This window comes from Passer domesticus, chromosome 11, assembly GCF_036417665.1.
Source record: "Passer domesticus isolate bPasDom1 chromosome 11, bPasDom1.hap1, whole genome shotgun sequence".
Classification (NCBI taxonomy): Eukaryota; Metazoa; Chordata; class Aves; order Passeriformes; family Passeridae; genus Passer; species Passer domesticus.
The window spans coordinates 18,301,659-18,328,874 of record NC_087484.1 but is presented as its reverse complement, the minus strand read 5'-3'; the positions used below and the strand labels follow the sequence as shown (position 1 = coordinate 18,328,874).

The window sequence follows — 27,216 nt, the reverse complement described above, 5'->3', positions numbered from 1 at the left end:
AACTATTGTAAGAAAAACAATATTGAGATCTAACAATGTGTCAGGTTGAAGGACTTGGTGATAACCTCACATGCAATAACTCTGAGCATTTTAAGGAATTACTGCCCTCCAGTTTTGTCAGCAGTGGCTTGTGCTAGCTGGCACTTCAAATGGGCATGAGTTTTGTGGTCACCAGCTCCTAAATCTCAGTTGATAGACAGGGTTGCTTGGTTCTGTAGAGGTGACTGTGTTCAAATCCAACTGCACCAACACATACTGCTAGTTTAAGTCATCTATGAATCACTTCAAAAATGTCACACTAAAGGTACAACACACACACACCTCACTTTCAGCTACTGCAAAATGGTACAAGATAAAATAATTCACTGGGTTAATGAATTTTTCATTTTTAATCACAACTGTGCAGGCACTGGTATGTATCAATAATAGAAAAATTCAAAGGTTAAAAACAGTGTACAGTTTAGCACAGCAGGCAACATTTGAATAGAAGCACATAATTTTAATTTGCTTTGAAGTTTAAAGCAATCCAAACCAAAAGTTAACTATATAAATACAGAGTAAATGCACATAGTTTACAGCCAACTACATGTATGCAAGAATAATAGCAAACCTCACATGAGTACTGAAGTATTCTCAATCTGTCACCTGTGAGTGTTTAGCTATGACTCCTCGGGCATAGTTATGTTCACATATGCAGGGTAGGCAGACTCTTAAATAGAAGAACTGAAAAAACTTACATAACTCAGTCTTAACAGACAGAAAGTTGAAAAAAAGTAGTACATTTACCTAGGCACACTTCAGCATTCAGCTTGTTTTCCAAATCTGAACAGTTTAAACAGGAAGCAACATTTATAAAGTCTCTCCACTCTTGTCTCTGGAAGCATTCTTTTACAACGCTGCAGTCTGAGGAATGTTGCAGATGTCGTACAAAAAAACCAGACTAGCAGAAACTGTCATTAACAAACAAACAATCCGCTGTCACTAACACCTCAATCAGCAAGGGAAGATGCGGAGTGCGTTATGTAAACAGAGACAGGGGCAGAGATGGGTAAGTGGACAGGAGACAACCACAACACCAAAAACCTCCACAGGTCCCTGCTGTGAGCCCACTGCCAAGCACGCAGGGCAGAGGGCGGGGCAGACAGCGCGGGGCTGCGGGGCCCCGCTCGGCGCTGCGGGGCCGGGAGCGCTGCGGGCCCCGCTCGGGGCCGTGACTGCCGCGGGGGGAGCGCCGCCTGCCGGCCGCGCCGCGGAGCCGCAGCCCCGCCCGCACCAACCTCGGCTCCGGCCGCAGGCAGGAGTTCGTTCCTCATTTCCCTGACTCCGAGTTCTTCACACGTCCTCTCGTCTAGCACACACAAGTGGGACATAAATACGTGACACCCAAATGCAAATCGAGATGACCAAGTTTAAATGCGCTGCTTTCAGCTCTGTAGTTAAAGATATTATTGAATGAAGCATCTTGTCATTTCCCTTGAGTTTTTATAATAAATATCAAGAAAACTACATAAATAATTTAATGATCTTTGGGAAATATATCAGAGGTAATTTTGCAGGTACTTGTAGTTTTAAAATAATGAAAAATCCCAATAAATGTTGGGGTTATGTTTGGTTATGCAAAAGAAGCCAAAACGATCACCCCTGAAGTTTAAAACAAAGCTGGAACACCCTTTAAAGCGGTGGAGTAATAAGCTGATTGTCTGCTTTTAGCTGTTGTTATCTCCCATATTCAAGTGTCCTTGTTAAATTGTCCTACTTATCACCTCCAGGGGCTCTGCTCTTACCCAGAGAAGGCACACGCAGTACCCAGGGAATATCCAGGAATGGGAGACAAACACAGAACCAAGGGACAATGTATCCAAACAGAGGAGAGAAACTCTCAATAAGCCTAGGCTACTCCAAGTATTCATTGTATTCATGAACTTAAAGCTGAGTATGGTCTTGCCAATTTAAGTTTTGGCTATGACTGAGTAATCTAGATAACCTGAAGAGTGACCCACCTTCTACATCACAAAAATTACAGTAAGCCACTATTCCTGCATTTATTTATTTATCTGAACAAAAGCATCACATCAAGGCTTAGGTCAGTCATAAATACTCCAGTCTTTTCCTAGGCAGACCACTAGAAAAAGCCCACTTTAAAACACATTTAAGCACTCCTTTCACTTCTTTGAGACAATCAAGCTCACCATGGTCACCCCTCGGACCATGCTGTCTTTAAAAAGGGAACATTTTCCAAGCAGGGAGGTCAATACACACTGCAAGGTCAATGTACTTACTATGGGTGGCTTTTAGAGGGTGAGCAATTAATACAGAGAATTACATGAAATACTCAAATACTTTGACACTGTATGGAAAACATGACAAAATTCAAAATAAAGGAAAGCAAACGAGAAAAACCCAGACTGATTGTTCTGCAAGCTTTGAGGTTTTACAGAGAGCCTACAGAACCAGTGCAACAGAGATGCTATGGATTTACAGCATAAACTCCTGCACAGCTTACACAGAAATCAAACCACATGCTTTGTTTAAAACCAAACTGCATATTTCAAACACGGTTTGATTCCAGATAATCAGTAAGAGGAAGAAAAGTCATAAGCCCTAAGAAGGCCACAAAGTGCATAAGAAGTCATTCATAAAATAAAGCCATTGCACATGATGCACAGTTCAAGTGTACTGAAGTACCACACTGGAAGAGCTGAGAGCACAGTTCTGTCCATGCCAGTGTAGCAGCATTTATATGGAGAAAGCTATTGACCCCAACTTATAAAAATTATCATCTTCCTCATAAGGATAATGGATGCAGACTGAGAAGGTATCTGTCTGGAAAGGTGTAAAACTTCCTGTAACATTAAACTGCTTGACACTCCAGTTGTATGATTTTGGAAAATTCTGTAAATTATGACAGAATAAACCAGCAAAGCCTCACTGCTGAAGGCAAGGCATTATTTTGCAATTGGCTTACAGAACAAAAGCAATGCCTGAATAATCAGACAATGTGGAGGACAAGGTTATAGCTCAGTACACAGGCTCAAGCTGACAGAAGTGATACAGCATTTATCGGGGGAATGCTTTCAAGAAAATATTATTTACAATTTCTCCATCCTTCTGCACAGAGCCTGTCTCCACTGACAAGATCTATCACAACTTCAACTAATTTCTGCTTTCTGGTCACCTAGCCACAGTGAGATGTGTTCTCCCCCAGTACTCCCATATAAACACTGGTAAATCAAGGCAGGATTTGCCAGATATTTAAGGGTAATACAGCTTGTGCTTAGGCAGCATGAAACTGAGTGAATCCTGTCTTCACAAACGGGAGGGGTGGACTAGTTGAGACCTCATCACATTACAAATCCTTAAAAAGGCTATAAAGTGGCATTCAGCAACTTCCTTAGCTGTGTGAGAGATCTGAACATACTGGCAAGGAAAACTGATGATACAGGACAATGTTTCATAGGCCTCTCTTAGGAAAAGTTCCAGAAAAGAAAAAGCATGATGCAGCAGGACCAGAAGTCCACATAGACCAACATTAACAGACCAACAACCTGAAGAGTTGAACAATCAGACCCTCTCTCATTAACCTACAACACTGCTCAAACATCAAGGAAAGAAATGAACAATCAAAACCAAAAAGCTACAACAGGAATCACCTTTTGTAGTGACAAAATAACTGTTCTGGGTCCCTGCACCATATTTTGTCTTGAGGTAGCAACATGGAAATCTTCACACACTTACCACACTACCTCAGTCTCTTTATGAATCTTCAGAGCAACTAAATGGAAGTTTCAGGTATAGAAAGCTATAAAAGTACTGTCTTGCCCATTCCCCCAAACAGGTTACTGTGCAGTAAAACAGAACAAAAATGATGTAGTTGAGAGCAATCACTAAGAGAAGGTAATAGGACTGCCCAGCAACATACTTCATGTCCCCTCCCTCACCCATCAGGTCTCTGAAGATGACTCAATGGCTTTGTCTAGTTTAACAGATGAAAAGAAAAGAATAATTCTGAATTAAGAGATGTATGAAGGCATTCCCTAAGGGGAAGTTCCCATTTGTCGCATTGACATGAGACCACACAATAAAGGCAGCAAAATTATTCAGAGTTGCCCACAATCAACTTCTGTTTTGTCCACAGCTGCTTGCTCCTGATACAATGCTCCTTTAGCCCACCACATTGGCATTGACATTCAGTGGTCCACTCCAGTCTTTCCATCTTCCACCTTCTTCCACCTTGTCACACTGCTATCCATCAAGTAAGTAGACTACAACTTCATAGGTGGACATCATGATAGCCGTGTTTGGAATCTGTCTGATCAGGTGCGTAGTTAAACCTCGGTAAAGGGAGCCATACCCTTCCTCTCGCACAAGCAAAGAGAGTGTCTGGAAGAAAGATCTGTATTTTGTTCCCTCTTCTCTTAGTCTTGTTCGTACAACCTCTGTACAAAGAAAACCAGTGGAAAAAAAAAAATTGAGTGGTTACATTCACCACTTTTCATTATTTTTCCCAGCAACTGATCAGGGATTTTTACACAAAAATACCCCTCCCCAAGTTCTCAATCTCACAACTCCTCTTTTAAAAAAAGGAAGAGGAAGACAGAGTAGCAAACCAAGTATGTGTAAGAAGAGAGCAAATATTAGATATCTGACTAAACAAGGCAAGTTCATTTGCTTAGCTACAATCCAGAAGAGGACTGTTGCTTGGGGTTACATTTTAGCTCAGAAGTTCAGTACTCAGTTCATCAACAAACAATGTATACACAGCTACTTGGCAGGAAAATCAAGTGCAACTGACACACAAACTAGGCAGCCTGCATCCCTAGAAGGGAGACAAGAACTTGCTGGCACATTATGGAAAATTGCTGGGTATATGGAAAGATTCCAACTGAAAAAGCACTTCGGGCCATACCTTGACCAATCCCTTGGCAAAACAAACACTGTCTAAGAAAAGGTCATGCTGGATATCCACTGTAAAGCACTTCCATTTCTGAATACTATACTCATGTTGGCCTGCTAAATCTGATATTCAGACAGGGAAATCTTTCTTGAGCAAGTAAATCAAAGTTGGCTACAAATCTCACTGAGAAGACTCCATTTGATGGATCTGACTCAGGGTCTCAGTGCACATGTCCCACTTACCATGGGGATATGCTATTGATGTTGCACATGTTTTGGAAGTGGCAGCAGCCATCATCATTCGAACAAAGTCCGATGCTTCTTTTGCTGATTCATCCTCATTGTCCATGGCAGCAGCAGTCTTATGCTCCAGTAATTTTTTCTTAATACTCTCATAAATGACAAAGTGAATAACAGTCTCAGATATGCCTGCGTAGGACGCAGACATTCCCCGGTAAAAGCCTCTAAAGCCATCCAAGCGATAAACTTTGCGGGCACACTCAAATGCGCTCATTCGCTTTTCTCCACGATTCCTACAAAGGAGAACACAAGTCTGAGTATCAACTGGTGCAGCCAGCAAGGCTGGAAAATTAATTGAACAGGTTTGTAGTGACAAGAAGACTTAGGAAATACCCAACACTGATGCTGAGGGGCTCCAAGTCACTTGGCTGTCCCAAAGGCCTTCAGCACTAAACACAAGTAAAGCATTACACGGAATCCAAGCCAAACTTCACACAGTGACTAAAGACAAAGTATCACAGTGAAATGTTGAGCAGCTTTAGGCCTCCCCAGCTCTCATACAATAAAGGACTAAGCTGCTTGGAAACGGACTCCCAAATGGACTACCAATGTCAGCGACTCACGAGAAAAATGACCATTTCCTTTTGCATAATGGATATGCCCTAATTGCTGCCTCAATAAAGAGCTCCACAGCATTCAGTGGCTGAGAGTTGAAAGAGCAGCCCTCAGCATTACAGCTCTCAGCAAACAACTGGCACAGCAACCAGTGCAACACTGGGAGCTGTTGTTTCATTGAACTAAGCCACTGCTGATGTCAAGGAAAAAGCTCATTAGACATATGTGTTTAAAGCAGTATTTAGGAAATGAAGTTTTATTCCCAGTTTGAGCTTGCTCACCAAATTGAGTTGTGCATACTGAAGCAGTTGGAATACTGTACAAAACTATGCAAACCCATGACAACACTGCATGAGATGTGCTTCACTACAGCTGCAAGTGCAGGCACATGGATTGTGCCAGCAGAGGTCTGAGTGAACAAGTCACAGAATAAAAATAAATACCTGAGGAAGTTTAAAGTCTTCTTCTAAACATTTGCTGAAATATTGAATCCATATTTCAGGAATGTTTAGCTCAACAGTTAAAGAACACGTATTACTGAATGAAAATGTAAGCATATGGGTGGTAGAACATGATTCTAATGAAACTGTTAACCTTGTAATTCATTCCAAATTTGCTAGTCAGTCTACTACAGTGCCTCAAGCACGTCTCAGAAGGGATTAAAAAGAGATGTGATACTATAACTTGTAGAGACCAGCATCAACTTTGATTTCTTAAACATTCAGCATTTCAAATTTGCATTCTATTTTGGAGTGCAGAACAGATTCACAACACTTGAGTACAATGTTATCACAGCAGTGAGGTTTCCTCTTGTCACTTTACCTTGCATCAAGCTGTAATCGTGTCTTTACCAGCCAAATGGGATTAGTTGTTGTGATCGCAGTAAAGCCTAAAAAAATGTAAAAATAACATAATTAGATGTAATAATATCACAAGAACAGATGCATCTAAGTACCAAATGCACACAGTTAAAGTACAGTGGATGCAAAAACTCGGACTATACTGATTTTTCTGAAGTCCCCATTTTGTGAATCCATACAGCCAATAAACACTTAGATTGTTTTTAAATTTTACATTACTATTGAGTAAGTTTGATTCTTAGCAAGAGATGCCCCATATCAAATAAGCCAAATTAAGTACAGTTCTCTGCCTATCTAATACCAACCCTGTTTTGACACCACAGAACAGCAATGCCAACTAGACAAATATCAGCCAATTGGGCAAAAAAGTCAATAAGAATGCATTGCAGAGACAGCAATAGCAATTTGAGATGCTATGAAACATTGCCTCAATTTACTTTGTTACCTGAAATACAATCCGAGTTTAAAAGCATGCAGACTGAATAAATACTACTTTTGGTGCAGTTAAAAGGCATTTATTACTGCAAATTAGGAGACCTTTTAATACTGAACTATAAAGAGCAGTTATATTTGAGTGCTAATCTTTTATTTAGTATTTAAAGCAGAGATTGTTGGCCGGCCTTGGAATACTTTTAGAAGCATATGAGTGTTTAAATTGTTAAAAGTAAATACTATGACTTCTAACTATTCAGACAGACAGCAACTACTCAGGCTTGCATAAGGGCCAAGGGTTAAAGCTTTGATTTTCAGTCCACTAGAGAAAACAGAAGAAAAAGAAAAAAGGAAACAAAAAAGAAAAAAAAAAGGAAAAAAGAAAAAAAAAGAAGTAAGAATTACTCTTACTTCTGCACAACCGTGGAGAGAGAGAGAGCAAGCAGAGTGAAAGGCAGCTCTGAAAAAAAGTAAAATTTAAAAAAATCATCTCAAGCTGAATATCACACATGCACCATCAATGAGGTGTCATGTCTGCAGGAGAGAATAGGAAAAGGGAAAAGCTGGAACATGGCCAGGCAAGAGATGATAAATTTAGACACTTGCTCTCTAAGTGACACACATGGCTGGTTTCTAACTACAAAGACACACTGCCCTGGGTGTGTGGGGAAGGACAGAGTTCCCTTGCTCAGTGCATGGCTGGGGCACAGTACTTACCCAGCACCAGGCTATTGATAAGCTCATTTATCACATACTAACAGCTCACAGAAATAGATTTAGCAGACTGGTTGCATACATGCTACTCCTGTTCAATCACAATCTAGGTTTACATTGCACACAAAGGTCTGCAATACTCAGAAATGCCAGGGGATCTTAACTGTTCTAAGATTTGATCTGTGCCCACCCTCAAAGCTTAAACAGGTCATTATGGTTTTCAATTCAGGTTCTAAAAACAAATTATCAGATTTGGCAGCTGCTAAGATTGAGCTGGTTTTCTACACCAGAAGAATAAAAACAGATTGGAGGCTTCTGTTCAATTTTCTGATTAAACAGATTTTTAAACTGATTCAAAACTACTTAACTAAGCAACTTCCTATGGTATATAATAAAGATTTGGAGTTGGCTTTTTTTTCTGATTCACTTCTCATTTTCCCTATATCTCAGTACTTATATATAACCTCCACATAATGGAGTGAAATCCTAACAAGCCAAGAGTTCTACATCTCTGTTTAATGGAGGTAAATAATGATGTAAAAATTCAAAGCGCTGGGGAACAACTCTGCCAAAACAAGGCATGAGATGTTTTTAAAACACCACGTGTGTAAAACAGGTTCTTGTTGCTCAAGTGTCCATAACCTGCCTGACCTGTCACTTCGTGTCACAGAAACTCCACTGATTCCAGTAGTGCTTGAAACTGAGCTCAACTACACTGAAAGGAAACTTCATTCTTGCATGGTTTTATTTCTTTACACTAGCACTAATGAAGTTTTAATTTAGTTTGACTTCCAATCAGAATCTTCGTGGCATGAAGTGCACTAGGAAATGCACAGAACTACAACAAAGGATTTGAAATAAGGCGGGGGGAAAAAATCAGTCACTTTCCCTACCAACACATCTTCCATGAAAGAGTTCTCCAAAAACCAAAATTAGTTCTTAAGTCTCTCCTAGTTCTTAATTACAAGTTAACAAAGCCAAAAATCCTTTTCCATTACTATTAAAGTTGCACTTTTGGAATTTCGTAACTCTTAGACTGCAACATATGGCCTTTCTCCTTCATATTCAACTCAAAATAAGGATGTTTGCAAATGCTCAGTCTGGACCAGACAATGCATAGGTGCCATCAGTGGCAGAGGCTCAGTAGAGTATATTGGAAATTTCCAGTGAAAAGTGGTTGGCAAAGGATGCAGCCCCTACTCTACTCAAAACTGCATTCCTGAGGTCACTCTAAGCATTATTTAGATGCAGCACCTCCAACACTAGGATCAGACACTCAGCAACATGGCCAGTATTTTTTCCCATGGCTGTCACAGGCCTAAGTTGACAGTTCAAACTGAAGTTTTCAAATCAAAGGACCTTCAATAATTCAGGTTTCAAGATGTGATGACTACAGGTCAATTCTTACAGCTAAAGTAGTAAATGCAGTTAGCGAAGAAAAATTAATTGGGTGGTGCTGACACCAAGGAAAGCTCTCCAAAACACACTATTTAGGATCCTTGAGAAGATAAACTTTGATTTTTTAAATACAGAAAATCTGTAGCAAAAATATTTGTTAAAACCAACTTTGGGGGCTTTCAACAACTGCCATGAAGCTCCATCAATTGTTTCCTTTTTTCTTTTTAAAAGCCTTAATGATCTTTATAATACTTTACAATGCCTATCGATGTGTTGTGCACCCTCAAGAAAGATCCCAGATTCATGACATGTACAGATAAATCTGGCAATACTACAAATTCCTGTAGATTTTATTGTATCCCATCTTCAGACAGAATTATTTCAATCTACTTTTTCAGCTGTCCCAGCTACTGACAGGTAAGATCCCAGGTATTCCTATTATGCATCATATTTCAAAGGACAGGGTTGGTGCTTCTTAATCTATAAGCCAATGTAATCGATACAGACGCATGTGAACATGGAATGATGAATTAAAATTTAAAGGTAGTAAAATAAAAACAAACCAAAAGAGTAAACAGAAAGAGACAGAAAGGATTATATACATATATTAAAAAAGAAAAAGAAAAGAGGTCTTTGAAATAAATGTGACAACACAGAATATCAGCTGCAGCATTTTAAAGGCAGCTCTGGAACACAGGGAAAAAAGCTCCCAAAATGCCTTGTTTAACCCAGTAGGGGCCTTCAGTTGACCAGAGCTAAGTAGAGTAGCAGCTCTCAGTGAAAGGTATTTCCTACCTTTCCCTGAACGGCACAGGAAAAAAAAAAAATCACTCTAAACAGAGTTAAGGAAAAGTGATGTCTTTGCACAATGCACATCATCTGAGTTCAAGCCAGAAGTGTGTTCCCCTTACGGTGTTTACTCAATAGATATCACAAACCCAATGTGTGGTTCTTACACTAGAGGCTGCAAGAGACGCTCAGTTCAGTACTCACGAGGTTTAAGTTAGTCCATATTGCTGCAGGAAGTGACCTGCGGAGGGGGAGCATGAGATGACACGATCTCACTCTTTTCACGGGAGAAATGTACAGTAAATGCCTAAAATAGACACAGGCTTTTCTGTATCATAACAACAAGCAGTGACCTCATCAGACACAAGTGTACAAATCGAATCCCAGCGGAAGGATTTGTCAATTAGTTATTGGGAAATCTAACTGTTTGCAGGTAAAAGTTTAGGAAAAAAAAGAATAATAATCAAAACAGGCCACAGATATTAAAATAGATGTGTAAAATGCACTGAGTACTGAAATTTCTGCTCATTTGCAGCAATTTAAGTTTACACCTCCAAATACTTACCTATATAGAAAATTTACAAGTGAAACCTCCTCCTTCCCCACTCCCTTGAAAATATTATTCACTAAAGCTAGCCTAGTCTTGGGACAGAAAAGATGCCTTATGAAATCCAACTTTCTAAGATCAGTGAACTAAATATGCATTTTATTCGGTATTAACTGTGTACACAGCACTAAAAACTTACAAAGTAATGTACTGCTAAGTAATAAAGTGGTCCCAATTATTTTGAAATAAATAAATAGTAATAATAAAAAAATCTGCATTTGGGTTGGTTTGCCAGTAAAGTTCTAGAAAAAAAACAGCAAAAGCATACAAGGCAAAGTAGTTTTGCAGCAGATTTGCAACCATGTTGTCTGATTGAGGCTGTGAATCATTAAAAAGCAAACAAGAAAGCCAAACAGGAATCAAGTATCTCATTCAGTTCTCTACAGCTTTTCTTCTGTGGTGAGAGAGGTTGAGTGCAATGAGAAGGCAGAGTTTATAGTGAATCTGAGAATTTAGCCTAACTTGGAAATGTCCAGAAATCAACTCTCTTCACATAAGCAAACAGTCTTGTACCAAGCTCAGATATATTCCCTGCCCTAGTTTGCAAAAAGAGAACCATGGCTATGCTGAGGAGTAAGCAAAAAGGATTGCTGAGTACATCTTCATGTCAACACAGATATTTTAGGCATGAAGGGGATGTGCTTATATGCTGGAAACTAGCACAGCAAGAAGACAGCATTCATTTCTGTCTGCATAAGGCATCAGTTATTAATATGTAGATACTTCACTCTCCTGAGAATAAAACAAACTTAGCAGAAGAACCTTGAAAACCATTAATATGTATTTTGAGAATGAAGAATCAGACCTAAAAGCAACCAACAAAAAATAATATGCTTAAAATGCTATACCTCAGCTTTTCATTCCCAAAACCACCAAGTGCATAAAACAATCCTTACTTAATAAGGACATCAGTCTAGCCTGAGACCTGTATTAGCACATTATACAAATAAACAGAATTTAAAGTTGACTGAAGTTCACTATTTGCAGAACTTTAATAAAACAATGTTACAATTATGTTGTGTAAAAACATATTTTTGCATCATTACTGTATTTTGCAACCTACAGGAAAAGCTTTGTTAAGTGCAAATCCGACTTCATGCTAATTAGGTATTAGACTTCATGAAACAGGAAGTCATATCCAAAAAAAACATCAACCCACCAAAAAACCACCAACAAAACAACAACCCTCAGTTAAGACTGAATTACTCAATTCCTTACTGAAACCAATGGCAGCTGAAAAAGAAAAACATCAATACTGATTATTTTTTTTTGCTAATTCTGAAGTATTCATCCACCTTGTCAATTTTGAAATCTTAAGTTCCAAAGCAAATATTGCAATGATCCTATGTATTAACTTGTCAACCAGGTAAGAGCTCACATTTGATCTTGTCCCTGTTATTTTGCCAATTCTTTAAAGTGATTTGCATCACACAGCAATACAAACCTTGCAGGTAAAACTGTTAATAGCTGGTTTAAGTGCATTTTCTGAAATATATTAGAATTACAAAAACAAGGTTAGCACATTCCCAAGAAAGCACTGTTGATTTTAGCTGCAGAGTCCTCTTCATATATCAGAATAACACCAGAAGAGAGAATTGTAACGTTGTTTGTCAAAGAACCAGAGAATTTCTGTACTCTGCAGTGCCAAGATCTATGGTGTGAGCCTGCACTGAGCATTCTGTTTCACTGACTGTGGTTTAGAAATACAGCTGCAGAACCTGGGAAGTATGAGCAGGTTAACAGCCCCAAGAGCTGTTCAGTCTTAGGACTCGCACACAACAGTAAAAAAAGGCAAACAGCAATTAAGGCTGAAATCCATTTCCCAGTCTATGCAGCTGCATGTACAAATGCACAACACCAACCTCCTGGAAGGAAGCAGCTACAGAGCTCCATGACAAACTACAGCCTGAGGCTGCAAACGCCCAGGGAAAGGCACTGCAGCACATCTCCACAAACGTGCTTTACAGAATGAGGGCAGGAACTTCCAAAGACAAGGAACACTCAGAATCTTCATTTGTCTGCAGCAATGCACAAGATGCACAAGTTGCCTTCAACTGAGGACAGACTTGTTTATACCCCCCACACTTCCCCCTGCACCCAAATTAAGGGCATGTTTTAGTCCCTTGACAAGGGCCTGAAGACTCTTCATCTTTCTTGATGCAATTCACTGATTAGGCTGAATCTTCATTAAACCCCCTTCCATCCCATTCCCCATGCTGCTCACCAAAAAACAAAACCACTCACTTCTAGATGATAAAAACCCAAAGACTGCATTGTCTTTGTCTGACTTGGGCAAAATAAAGGAGCTCTTCGTACACCTTAAAGATTAAAAACTGTCACAACATTTCATGTGCCAGAGATGAACGTTAGTGTCATTTAGGTATAAAGCTAATGTCACTTACATTTTATACACTATATATCTCTATGAATCAGATTATTAGCAAGCATTAAATAGAAAACAAATCTGTTCCTTATTCTGACATCACACCTTTATCAGTCCATTCCAGATTGCCAGTACTCACATTCTACAGACTGGTTGTAAAATCTGATAGGACTTAGGAACTTCAACAATTAAATTGTCAGAATTCACCTGTAAAGTGCCCATGGCCTATAATAACACCTGAACATTTGTTTTTGTGCAGGAAAGGCAGATACAGATAACAGGCAACAACAGATAAAGTGTTGCCAACCTGTTTTGATTTTCTCAGCACGAGTCCATGACCATAACTCAGCTAAGTTGCCTTTAACTCCCCCTTGTGAATGATCCCAAAGCACAGAATATTCCAATCAAGCAACAAATATTTTGTAGCTGCTAAAATACACCAAAGTTACACAGCAGATATAAAACAGGAATTATTTCTACAGAGATGAAAATACATGAGAACTACAAAAAATCTGCTTTTCTCTGACTTTTTAGCGGCAGAGTAAACTTCTCACAGACTGGTATATGAGCAAAGGAGCAGGGATTGTTACATATAATTTACACAACTGCAGGCACATTTCTGAAAGACAAAAATAAGTCAAATATACAGAGCTGTAGCAGAAAGTGGGGGTAAAAAAACTGATTAGGAAGAATTAAACCAGAAGTCAGTGCAAACACTGTTTGTAGTTTACAGAGCAACAAGTTACTGTTTTGAAAGGTTACATTTTTCATTTCACAAATTTACAACTGAAAAAGCAGACATGAAGGCTTTCTAGAGAAGAGTGTTCACACACACACTTATTTATCACTTAGTGCAGTTTCATGCATATATTCTCCAGAGAACCTGTTTAATGACAGACCAAGGCAGATAACCACTAAAAAGACATCATTCAATTACTGAGCATGTTCTGTTTTGTTGGGGTTTTTTCCCATATTTATTGCACCTCTCATTTGCAGATATGACTGTAGGATGAAGCAAAAAAGTTACAGATCCTTACCTGCCACACCAGCTGAAATCATGTGTACCTGGGTAGAATCTGGATTGAAAATATTGTTCAACTTTTCCTTGCAATTTGAGTAAGCAGCAAAATATATTGCTCTAAAATTAGAACAAAATCCAAATTACATTATGTTTTACATTTCAAAATTCACAATGAGCAGCACCATTGACTTGACTGAATATTATCTTGGGTACAACTTCCTTCCCCAGTAAAGAACTTGTGAAGGATTAACTCCTGCAAAGTAGTGGGACTATTCTAAGAATGGAAATAAAGACTCTAAACATGACACTTGACTTTTTTTTTTTCCCCACACAACAGCTCCAATTGCCAATTAGTGAGGGGAAGGACAGATAGTTTGAAATATGGAAGTGATTTTTGTGACAATAGGAAGTTCAGCCAGGGAAGAAAAACACTGAGAATGTTCTGTTATTAATGTTGAACAATACTAAAACTAACTTTCTCTAATGAACCTAAACTCATTTCAACAGCAGGACAATTTGTAGAGAGCTACCAAGTATGTAGCTTCTTAAAAAAACCAAACAACTTTCTAATTACTATAGCATTTAACATTTAAATATTGATAACTTGATGTTATAAATATATATTTATATTTAAAATGCTAGAACAGCCATGAAGCTGTGATTCACATTTTGTTTTCAGACTTCTGTATTTATAATAGGTACTGATTTTTGTCTCTGAACACACCATGAAAAATGTTGCAAACTTGTGCAACACAAGTCTGTGAGCTGGTATCCAAACAAAGCAACCCAATTCAATATATTACAAAAAATGGTTGTTTTCATTAATCAAAGCTAAAAAACTTGTTTTATCCACATAGAAACCTCACATTTCAGGTTTTAACTCATTTGTTTTAAAGTCTACAGACACCCCTCTGCAAGAGAAAAAAATGAACGTGCCACTTTTCTCAAGCAGAACATTAACCTCATTAGCTGTGCTAACATGTTTTTCTTTATTACAAAGAAGATAAAGTGCTTGCTTTATGGGTGTAATTTCTAAAATGGAACCTGAACTCAGTTAAGTACACTGGATGTGTTATGAAATATGCTTCTCTACAGCTTATTTAAACAAAGAGCTGATGTTAAATCCACTTAGCTAATGCTTAATTGAAATGAAGTACTGGTTGAAGACAGAAACAGCCAGAGGGAAATGAAGATGTGCTTATAAATAAGGTTTACACACTACATCAAGCAGACATTTTAGCAAGCTAAGTATTTCACCTAGGGGAAGAACCAAAGGGAAACAGAAGATTTAGCATTAATTGAAAAGAAATATATATTTTTTCCCAACTGAACATGTTCTTCATGGACAATAGTCACTTATGCAATGGATCCCATTCCTGGGTAAAAATTGCTATTAAAGTGATAGCAATATTGAAGATTTGGTAGAACAGACTGATCTATTGTACAGAAGTACAGGCTTTCTAAACTAGCAAGTGCTGATATCCCACAGGTGTCAAGAACAAAAATGCTACTGGATTCACTTCAGCTTTTCCAAGGAGCAGTGCTAAATTAGTGATCAGAAAGCACCTTGGATATTCCTAAATCCTTAAAAAAATTGCTAAAATAAAGATAACCTAATTATTTCATCAAGTTTTTTTTCTTATTTATGCAGAGGAGCTAAAGAACATTACCTCATCAGAGCTAAAGTTCAGTTTAGTAGTTATTTTTCAGAAACATCCAAATACCTCAAAAACCAGTAAAGTTAAGATAATCTCCAGCTGAGTGTGCAGGAGATAGGAATGTTTTCTCTTCAAACAAAACAAATAAACAAAAGCAGGGCACTAAGTCAAGGAAAAAATAAAACCTTTGTGGAATATATTCCCTCTGCATAAAGGCTCTTTTCTTAAACAGAGAAGAAAAAGAAAAAAAGAGCCAGGAAACATCTCCCAGTATCCTCATCTAGACCTAAGCAATATATTACTTTTACACAGTTTTGTTTTATACTCTTCCCATGTATTCTCCTATTTTTGGACTGAACTTCAGCTGACAGTTCTATGGAAGGACAAATTCAAACTCTAGCATACTGTGCTCTCTGCCTGCCAGCACCAGCTGAGGAACTGGAGTATTTGTGCTGATGGAGAGCAACAGACAACAGCAACAGCAGTGCCAAGTAGATCAGATTTACATCCTTGGCCCTGCACTGCCCCAGTACCCTTTGGAGCCCAGTCCACTGCTGGATCTGCTTTCCCTGGGACAGCTGGTAAGTCTCTCCTCCTTCCCAGTGTCTCACCCTTTTAACAGCTTCAGAACAGGCTTCCTCCTGCAAGGGAGCACCAGGCTGTGCTTCAACAGACCTCAGGAAGGCAGACCCAGTGTTTTGAGGCTACAATCACATAATTGCTTCCTGAAGATGATGAATTAACTGAAAGCTAAGTCTACCTTTGTGTTTTCCAATATCCAAACTTACAGTTTACATGTGCAATTACTTAAGAATTTTTTTTAACTGGACAAAACCCTGCATAAGGGATAGCACACAACACTAAATACTATTACAATAGCACATAGGATAGGAAATGGTGAGGGCTGGAGCTCTAGAGTACATAAATGGCTCAATTCCTCAGGCAAAAAGTTACTCCAGGAATCAAAGGTTACTTGGTGCTAATTAAGTATTTAAAACTGCAGATGCAAGACTTATTTCAAATACACATTAAAGCCCTTAATGTATTTCATTCATTGTGCATGTTTGTATTTACCTGGAAGGAGCAACACCAACTAAATTAGGACCCAGCCCTCTGAACAGAGATCGAGGGCCTTCATTTTGCAAGATCATCCTAGAAAACAAGAAGACAATATTGTAACACTCAGAACAAAATTAAGGAATGCACTAACCACCAAAACTACATGTGAAAAACTTTCATAGTTACTGGCAATAATACAGTGCATACCACAAAGAAAATTAGTAATTTCCTAGAATCAGCATAAGAAATTACATTATTGCTCAAAATATCATGAAAACCATAAACTAAATGCAGGAGTAAGACTTGAGATCTCAATACATATGTAACTAGTATGTAGGAACACATACATGTACAGAGCTGTCTGTTAGGAAGTTAAAGAAAGTGTCCTTGAATCAGGAAGAAAATACTAAGCATGGAAACGTTCCCATTCACGTAGGCTGTAGATTGCTCAGGAGGCAAAAATACTTCATTCTACACTACATTCCTTTCACCACCCTTCAGCTCCCAATGTTTGTGAACTTTTTTTGAGTGGGAGGACCAGGGAGCAAAAGGCAGGAGAGGAAAGAGACTTTAGAAGCCTAGTTTCACTCAGTCATTGCTGTTTGAGAGCCACCCTGGAAGATGTTGCTCTACTGCCTATGACACCCAGCCAGGGACACCTTTGGCAATTTATTATTTTCTTCTCTCAAAGGGAGACCTCAATGTGGCTTTGCATGCGCTACCCCAGTGTGATTCCACAAGTCTCTGACAGGACACTAAGTTTCATGGCAGAAGTTTGTATCTCTAAGGCTGCTTTCCCATTTGTCCTGCCTTTCTCATACCCATAAAATGCTGAAATCCTTCAAGGATTCAACTAGAAGCCCATTCTTAGCTTTATTCTTTAAGACATGGTTATTATTTTGACTATAGCAAAAGAAACTTGAAAACTTCAATGTGAGAAGTGACCCCTCCTAGAGGCTGGCAGGGATTCTCTATCAGTTCTGAGCTGCTGCCTGTGTGCTCCTAAGCAGGCACTGCTGCTGGGCTGTGGAGCCAGTGGTTTTCTGGCTTTTGATTCATTCCAGGGAACACAATCCTCACCTACCCATGCAAGGTAATTCACTGACAGTAAATGAGACAAGAGTGCAACCCACGCAGAGCCACAGCCACAGCAGAGTCCTCACATCTCCTGTACCATGTCTACTATAAACACAGCTCAGGAAAGATTGCTTGGGTGAGAGCAGGGTGTAACCTTGCACATTGGTGGAATCTACAGGAAAGCATGGTACAAACAGCGAGTTGAGATGTCAAATAAGGCATTATTAGTTCTTTACTTCTGCATTATTGATCCCGCATAGTTGGGGATTTTAGGAAGAGCTGAAGACCTATGCAGCAAGGTACCCTGGCACAGTAAGAATCTATGCATGAATATTCAGTTCTAGTGAAATCAGTCTGCCCCACAATCTAGATGCTAATCACATTGGTATTTTAAAAAGTATGGTAGGACATGGGAGGAGAAACAAGGACTACCTGCATCCCATTACTGGAAATTGCTCTAGCAATTACTTTAGAACCAGATTTAAAGTTAAGAATTAACTACATTCTCAGATGCTACAAAACAGCACCCTGTGCTTACTGATTTAGAAACACTGGCCAATGCACACAAATAGTTCTGTATATTTCTTCTTCAAAGAACCATGCAGGTTAATGACAAGTCAATTACTCAATAAAGCCTTGTATAAATGGCCATTTTGTTTGGAATTTACTATCAGAACAAACAAGTGAAAGCAATCTATAGCTCTAAAAGAGATTCCAAGCCTATTCTGACTTCCTGATTTCAATGGTGCTGATTCACCATTGCTCTGCTGCTAAGTCAAACTAAAAGTTCACCTTTGCTTCCACTAAGCAAATATAAACCAGTGGTTCTGCAGTTACCACTGCTATTTAGAAATACTGACATTTAATGTGTCCACCAACACCCCAGCTTTTTGCCCATAACAATCAGCTATCATTTCACTATATGGGCAGCCTCGCTCCAGAACAGTAATTGGAATACTGAACACTCAGACACCTTGGAAATACAAATTATTTGGATCTGTCTGTCATCATGAAAGCATTTTTATACCTTGCAATGCTGGACCCAATTAACATGATCTATATCCACTTAAACCACTACCACCCCATCATGTGTTACACATGTAAATATGCCCATACAGGTACACATGCATTCAAAGCAGCAGCAATCTCAGTGTCTTTGAAACTTAGGAATGAAGTGTACCAGGTCTGTTTGCTTCTTTTGGATCTACAGTCCCAGAATCTGACAGGGCAGCAAAGAGCTGAAGAGAGGTTGCAACAGAGAGGATTATAATGGAGATAGCTACTGATGCTGTTTTGCATTCAGACACCAACTGGAGGAGTGCCAGAGGCTGCACTGAAAATAAAACACAAACTTCTTGCATTAAAGAGCAGATCCCAGGGCCTGCACTTGTTTATTGAAAACAGTTAAGGGCAAATGCATGGTTGGAAGAGTAGGAAAGTGCTCCATCCAGCCCCAACTGACTTTCTTATGGTCAGTTGCCTGCACTGGGAGGCCGGTGAGATTTCCATTAGCAAGAGCTCAGGTTTAAATTGTGCAACATGGATGGTGAGAAAATGTAATATGACATGCAACACAGATATTTGAGGGAAAAAAACCTGCTTTTGTTGCCAGAGAATAGGGTCACCTGTTTTTCTGAGTTTGTTTCCTGACAGAGATGCCTTTCAAGTCACCTCCACCGATGCTTAAGATGCAGAAGTGATTCTACAACAGTCATTTCACTGAAATTCTGACATAATTTGCCTGAATCACTCTGCTTTTAGACTGAGTAATGTGAGCCTTGAGCACTGCACTGAATTTGCTATGACATAAGCAAAGGCTGACAGCTATGAGCCAAAAAATATCTAATGACACTAAGGGCATGACAATGGCAAAGGAAACCAGTTTTATTTCCCCACTAAACAGCCCAAGTACTTTAACCAAGAATAACTATGTCCTGCACGCATACATTTTTATTATCACAGTCCACTGCCATGTCATGTGGGATTTTTTCATATTTACTGTATATTTAAAGAACTTGAAACCCAGGCTTTGCATCTCAGCCCTTTGATAACAGCCGGAAAGAAAACACACCCAAGCAAAGAACAAAAGCAGCAGAAGAGACACATTCGTGTATTACAGATAAACAGCACGTGTAAGAGGTAATTGTTAAAGACAAACTAACAAAGCAAACAAGCCCTTACCAATAAACTTCATCATGGGTTACCCCTACCTCAGTCTGAATCTGCTTCCTGGGAATACCAAGTTATTTTCAGTTTTAGGGATGCATTTAAAGCATAGCAGGCTTCTAGCAGAGAAGCATTACAAAAACACATCTATTCAACCTGCTATTCATTGATATACATTTCTAAATGGAAAACAAATTCATAACCAAGCATTCAGAAAGAAGCTAAAGCACCCTGCTTCCATCAAGAGAAGACACTAAGTCAAGAAGATCTCCTTGCTGGTCACAATCCAAGCCTTTCCTTCCCACATACCTGGGGGAAGACCCTGAAAAAAGAGCCATGAAAAGGTTCTGAACCCAAACTTCCATGATAAGAAGCTTGTACCCAAGGAGCTATTTGGGTACAAGCTCCATTTAATCAAATCCTATGCTCTAACCAGATTAAGTTTAAACCCTACACTTCAACTGCCAGAAAGGGCTTTCTACAAACTACTTCTTACTAATTAATTAAGAATAGAAGATAGAAGTTGTCAAGACTCAACTAACTTTCTAATGCAAGAAGCAGCAGCAGGCCCCTCCTGTAGGGAATCTCCCCTCATCCCCAAATACTGAGGGTACCTCCCCTCCTCTGAACAGCCTAGCTGGAGTCCCCAGGGAAAAGTGAACCCTTCCTGTGGGCCATACAAGCTGTTTAACTGCACCCTTACAACTTTCCTGCTGGCTCCTGAACTACACAGACAAGGAGAGGTAAGGCAGCCCCCACTCAGTGAGGCACTACACAACACAGATCACTGCAAAAGCCAGCCTTAGCTATTTCTTACTAACTCTAAAAGAATTTTACAAGTCACACATCCACCAGAAGATATTCAAAGGCAAAAACTGTATGGATGGTGAAAGCTGAAAGAGACTCAGAAACTGAGTTAATATTAATTGCCTCCATATTCAGTAATTTCTATGATTTGGACACAGAACAGTTAAAAAAGTCTTACACTAACACTTTTTCAGGATGAAAATGGGACACAAACACTTAAATGTTAGTGAATTTTGGGGATGCAGTTTGGAGCTGTGAATTGTACAAGGTCCACGTGCTCTGGCTACTTCAACATACAAACTCAAGCATGAAGGACATTCAAAAAACTGGAAACACAGTTAAAAGGCAAAATATGGAAAATCATCCCCTGGTAGCATCATGACAGATATAAATTCTGGATTTTTTATAATTTTTGAGATTTTGATCTCCTCCCTCCCCAAAATGCAACCACTGTGCCAGGTACACTCACTTCAGACAGTGGAGAGGTCCAGGAGAAACTCTGGTTACTCGGTTGACAGTAGCACCATTCAGAGTGTTGAGATGAACTTCAGAGATGTAGAGAGTCACAGAAGAGGACTGCAGTCGTGTTTTTACAACTTCCAGTGGACATGTCAGAATTGCACCAACAGTACCTCCACATCTGCAAAGATAAACAGGATCATCACATTTTTAAGAGAAAAGGAAACAGAAAGATACATTCACATAGAATTGACATTACAGTCAACACAGTTCCACTACAAAAGGTGAAGAACCAGTGGGAACATTTGTGACCATGACAGTTATTCACCCTTGAAGGCAAGCAAACTGCTAAGTCAGTCTGCAAACCCCACAACTTGAAGTGAAAATTGCAACAGACAAAACATAGTGAAGGGGCATAGTACACACTGTTCAAATCAGTTCTGGAAAGCAGCTCAGTAGCTTCAATGTTTAACTTCTTATGATAAATTTTACCTTTTTTTTAATGTTTAATGTGTGCCTGACCACAAAAAAGGTGCCAAAAATCCTTAAGGGCAGAAAAGATTTATGCACTATGCACACAGGACTATGTGTAAAACTGGTCAAGTCTGTGGTGTTGCAATTTAGTAACATCTTCAAAAGCCCGACTGGATTTTGGTCATTGTACCGTGAAAGCAGCAATTGTCCAAGTGCTTCCCAAGCTCTGCCCACTTCAGCAAGGCAGACCAAGCACTGTAGAGGAGAAACTGCAAAGCCAGAAGAGCTCAGGTGGCTGACCAGGTGAAGACCTGCTGTATTTCCTTCAGTTTGCTCTCATTCCTGAGAGCAAACCAAAGCAAGCCATGCACAACTTGTGCTGACAGCAGTTCCTGCCCTTCTGCTCAGCCACAGTGCAGCCAGAACACTCTGCCCTGCCCAGCTCTGCTCACAGCCTTCCTGGGCTTCTTCAGAACTCAGTTATTATTAATATCTACAGTCCTAGCTCTGCAACTACAGCCTTGGAGGGAAAAAAATAGCAAATGCACAAATTCTGAGTTCCAAGACAGCCTCTTGAACCTTTTCAGAGATCAGTATTCTTAACATTGCTAAACATCCTTCTTAAAACTATGGCCAGGACACTACCTATCTCCTTTAAAAAACAAACAAACAAACAATCCAACCCAAAGAAGCAAACCTAGATTTCAGTTCAAGTATTAATGCTAACTACAACTCAGTCTGAAATTCACTAACACAAATACGATTTGTACTAAAGTCCAAGGGCCCATATTTGCTTCCCCTAATAAATATAATAACATATACATAACTAGAAGTGCTTGATTCTGACAAGATAGATATCAACTGGTTTTTTTCTAACACAAGAAGCTCAAACACCCCCAAATAATAAGCTGTAAGCTTGTTCAAGTAATTTTAAAATGCTTTTCGAAATGGAAAGGAGAGTTCAGTCCAAATTAGGAGCAACAGCTAAGGAAAACATCCTATAAATTTTTGTAGGAGGGTAGTCTGATGAGTCTCTTCTACCACAGAGAATACCAAAAATACAGCACTGTATCCTACAAACCTCATCTGTAAGAAGTGAACTGAGAGTAGAGCTGCCAAGTAGAAGTCTGATGTTCACTTAACACCCCATTTAAACCCAGTGACCTAGAGGTATCCTATTACTAAGCCTAAAGGCATCCTGCCGGTCCCTAGTTCCAATATTAGGCTGAAGTCTTTTCTCTTTCAAGGTTTAACTGAGGTAAGATATCGAGTTTCTTTGCCAGTCTGGAAAAAAAGTGTTATCACAGGAAGATGAAAGACAGTATTTCAGTGTGTGCTGCACACATGCAGTTCCAGCCTGACACAGACATGAGAGCAGCCTGCTCTGAATGAGCAATTCACTTGCTTCTAACAAGCAAGTTAGAAGCTCCAAATAGACTTATTTTCATTTTAAGAGCTGCAGAAAGAGAGTAGATATGCTAACATTTATTTTAGCCAGGGTTGGAAACAGTAAGAGCCTGTAACGTGAAGGTTCAAAGCATGAACAGCATGTGAGAAGCACACATTGGTCAGCTCCCAAAACAATTTGACCTGAAGCTACTGAAGCTCTAAAGCTCTGAGACAGACAGAAAGCTGTCTGTTTCCTGCAGTTCAAGGCAGACCCCACTCCATGGTAACATGCCTGTGCAGGCAATAAAGGAAGTTGGCTTTAGAGTTTACTTCCTTTCCTGCAGCTCCTCCATTTCTGTTCTCCTCGAGCTTACTCTCTTGAAAACTTTTCTGCATTAATTTTGGACAGGTTACACAAGAACTTGTTTTCAAGCAACAGTAATCACAAGAGAAAGCACAAGGTATGATTTATATTAATGAGATAAATGCTATGGAAGTAGGGAAGAAACAACGACAGAAAAAAATTGACCTGCATTCTTGAACAGGGCTTGGAGTTTGGAGCCCTTACCCCCTCTCACCCCCTGCTACATCAGAGCAGAAACATTTTCAAACATTTTCTAAAGTTGAAGATTAACACTGACCTGGAGCTCATGCCCTGCACCACACCCAAATCACAAGGGATGCCTGACTGCAGCACTTCTACCAGACTTTCAGGGTGGATGGTCAGACACCCTTCACCCAGCAGGGGATTACCAGGGAAGGGGGCTGATACACAGCTGTAGCCACATTTCTCTCCACAGAGAAAAGCAAGGCACAACTTCCCAAGGACAATTTCTGGGATTCACATTCTCTGAACCTCAGAGAAAGAAAAAACAATTCTTATCTCATTTATTGCTCCTGTTTTGTTCACAAGTGGAACATTGTGGAAGATTGTTTACCTGAAGGGAATTGGTAATTGGATTCTGGTGTGAGTGTTTTGATTCACTGACCAATTGAATCCGTGTGTGTGTGTTGGGACTGTCGGCTGAGTCACAAGATTCTGTTCAGCTGAGTGTAGTTGAGTGTTTGGCAGGTTCAGTTTAGATGTAATATAATATAGATGTAATATAATATAATAAAGTAATTAATTAGCCTTCTGATAAGATGGAGTCCTCTTCATCATTTCTCCCTGCCACGGGGGTCACTTTGAATCCTATTCACAGCTGCTCTGTGCTTGCTGTTTTGGCTGCAGCAGGCACTGGTCAGTGACAGCCAGCAGATACAACAGCAGCCAGCACCATGCTCACATCCATCCTAAAGCAGCAGCAGATTCACCTGCCTCCCTTTAAGGGCCTTTTCCTGCACCACATTCTGTCATTCAAGTAATTTCAAATAATCAGCACCCTTGGCAGTTTCTTGCTCTTGTGTTTCTTTGGTTAGGCTTTTCTTAAAGAATTTAAGATGTCTCCAGTGAACCCAAGAATATTTTCAATGTTTTCCACTAACTACTAATACTTTGAATTAAACTTCTTCTCTGTCCCTGATCTTCAAGATCTCAAATTTCTTCTTACAGCTGAAGAAAGCGAGTAAGTTTTACAGCTGTGTGGTTCTGTATTGTGAGTCTTGGCAAAATCCCCAATTTCTACTTCTGTCAAAGTAACACATCACTTTCTCAGCCCTCAAAAAGCCCCATATAACAGAGACAACATCTGAAACTGAAGCAGAGAAAGAAATGTTTTGATATGTTGAGGAACCAGAACTTTCTCAATGGTCACAAGATCCACTGAGTTTGAACTACAAAGGCATAATCCAGTAACTACCCTGACTTGTCTATTTCACTTGACCTTTAAGATAAACACCTCAAGGCTTGACAAAAATCTGTTTATGAAAAACTGTCAGTAAACAGAGCTCGTGGGTAAACAAAGAAGAGAAACAAAAATATGCACTCTGTACAAATAAGCAACTTTTAAGAAGCATAGCAGCTGTTTTGTTACAGCATCAAGGACAGTGTATATTTTACTTAAGAAAAGTATTTCCAGCCTTGCTTATTTAAGACACTACTGGGAATACCAGCAGAGACAGCTAGATTTTTGTGCTCGAGTGCTGGCAGGTCATCAACAGCCAGCCACCAGGTCCACCCTACAACAAGTGCTCTGTAAATTGCCAAAGATTGCTGCCACCTTTCCTGCTCCCCTCCTCGCTGGTTCAAATTAAGGGGAATACTTTTAGTTTGTGGTTTCACACTAATTAGGAACTAGAACAGTTCAGAAAAACATTTTTTTAACAGTTTGAAAAACACGAGATTTCTTCTCAATAATACAGGTTGGATTTTGTAAATTACTTCAGAAATTTCTACTACCTAAAACCACTCTGGGCTTGAGTTTCTCCAGTCATGCATGCACCAGGCCTCAACAAGTGTGACTTGTAGGAACATTTACTAATGTGTAACTTTTTCTCCAGGATTAGATGAATTTCACCTGCTAGAGTAAGTAGGTGAACAAACACACTCCTGCTGACACAGTATAAATGGGAAGTGAGGAATAGCAAGACCTGAGACACTCCTACATCTGAATGCAAACTGCATTTTCCAGTGAATGCTACTCAGAAGACCACTTGCTCATCTCACCTATCCTAAATGTGATATTTGCCTCTAATCAATGTTTACTACAAGTCTTCTTCAGCTTTACCACGTGAGTATTAAAATCTTGCAAAACTGACTTTCAGCAAATATACCTTGATCATAAAAGGGTATGAGAATCCACCTGTAGGCCCAAGTAATTAGAAAGGCAGAACAGAGATCAGTAGGTAAAATCACAAAAATAAATACATCAGTTAAAAAAGGAAGACTAAAATCCCACTATTAATACAGTCAAGCTAGAGAATTAAAACTTCAACTTGAGCCTTCTTGTACAATTTGAGAGAAGTCACATTCAGTGGAACAAGACACGTGGACATCACAAGATGTCGTTATCATCTGCAGGATCACAACAAACCTAAAAGAAAAACAATAAAACTAAGAACAGTTGTCTACTTGACATCTCTTGGAGTGAAGAATCTAGGAAGATGGCAATGGTCTCCCAAACTAAGGAGAACATGTCTCCTCCAGAAAGCATACACTGAAAAGAAAAAAAAAAACCCAAACAGAAGAAACTCCCACTACCTACAACACATTTAATTTGATCCCAACTGGAAATTAAGAAGACCATCATCTCACTGATTTAACAGAAACAAATCTGAAACTATTGGGCTTTAAATTCTGCCAACTTTCAACAGGTACAGCTCTGACAACCATTTTCCTCAGACACATCTGCATTATTTGAGTGACACTCCAAGTAAAAAAAGACACACATGCTTCAAAAACCTAAACCTGTTTGGCACTCAAATCCCAGGTTCTCCTTCCAGGCATGGCTACACAAGAAAGTTTTATTATTGCAAGGTTAAGATACCTGCTAAGGAGTCACTACCCTTGTCCAGAGCAGCTAAGTGTCTTCTACTGGTACCTTTCAGCCCTGCAAGCACCAACAGAGAGAGCTCCAGCATGGATGAGGGTCTCAAATTCAGCCACTGGACTGTCTAGAAATGCTCTAAAGCAGACTGATATTCCAAATGCCAGTGTAGCCTGACTTCCAACTAACACCGTCAGTATACATTTTTTTACTTCCTTGAGAAAATAATGTATTTCATGAAAATAAAAGCCATGGCTGCCTAGTGCTAGTTTCAGATTCACCTTTCACAATACGTTTGTAACCACAGCCTCAAAGACTTAAAGATAAACCTTGACCCTGTTATCTGGGATCTACATTAATTCATGTATTTTACCAGCTACTTATCTTTACAGGAAAAAAATGAAAGTTCCATGCAAACACTGGCTGTCAAATGAAACAGCATGTAAACTGAGCTCAAAATTCTGTCAAAAAAAAGTATCCAAGCTACTTACAAACAGAACAGAACTTTTTCTGTCTTCATCAGTTACTGCAAATTCAGGTCCCAAGTCTATCAGCAGTTTCATGCAGATGTCTTACAACTGGAGTAACTTTCACATCAACAAAGCTGTAGCTTTGGATATTACATTTATACTATCAGTCTTCAGAGAGTATAGAAGAGCTTTAGCAAGTACAGTTTTCAGAAACAGCGTTCATTAACCCTGAATTTTCAGGGTTTTCCTACTGTTCAACTAGAGTACTAGCAGCCACAAA

The 27,216-nt window shown here is 39.4% G+C and overlaps 1 protein-coding gene across 2 annotated transcripts in view; it reads right to left on the bottom strand.

Annotated features, from left to right (window-relative positions):
- Positions 1-370: 370 nt before the first annotated feature.
- SLC25A36 (solute carrier family 25 member 36) overlaps positions 371-27,216 on the bottom strand; it is a 30,778-nt gene continuing 3,932 nt past the window's right edge. Inside the window, exons 1-7 of one of the 2 annotated variants that reach the window (XM_064386044.1) lie at positions 23,683-23,819; positions 21,189-21,359; positions 16,685-16,762; positions 13,969-14,069; positions 6,571-6,637; positions 5,137-5,426; positions 371-4,436 (exon numbers count right to left, since the gene is read on the bottom strand). In XM_064386044.1, coding sequence (XP_064242114.1) covers positions 4,243-4,436; positions 5,137-5,426; positions 6,571-6,637; positions 13,969-14,069; positions 16,685-16,762; positions 21,189-21,359; positions 23,683-23,693 — 912 coding nt within the window. In that variant the 5' untranslated portion in view covers positions 23,694-23,819 and the 3' untranslated portion in view covers positions 371-4,242. Of the gene's footprint in view, positions 4,437-5,136; positions 5,427-6,570; positions 6,638-13,968; positions 14,070-16,684; positions 16,763-21,188; positions 21,360-23,682; positions 23,820-27,216 lie in introns of those variants that run through there. The other variant, XM_064386043.1, reaches the window with a different exon arrangement.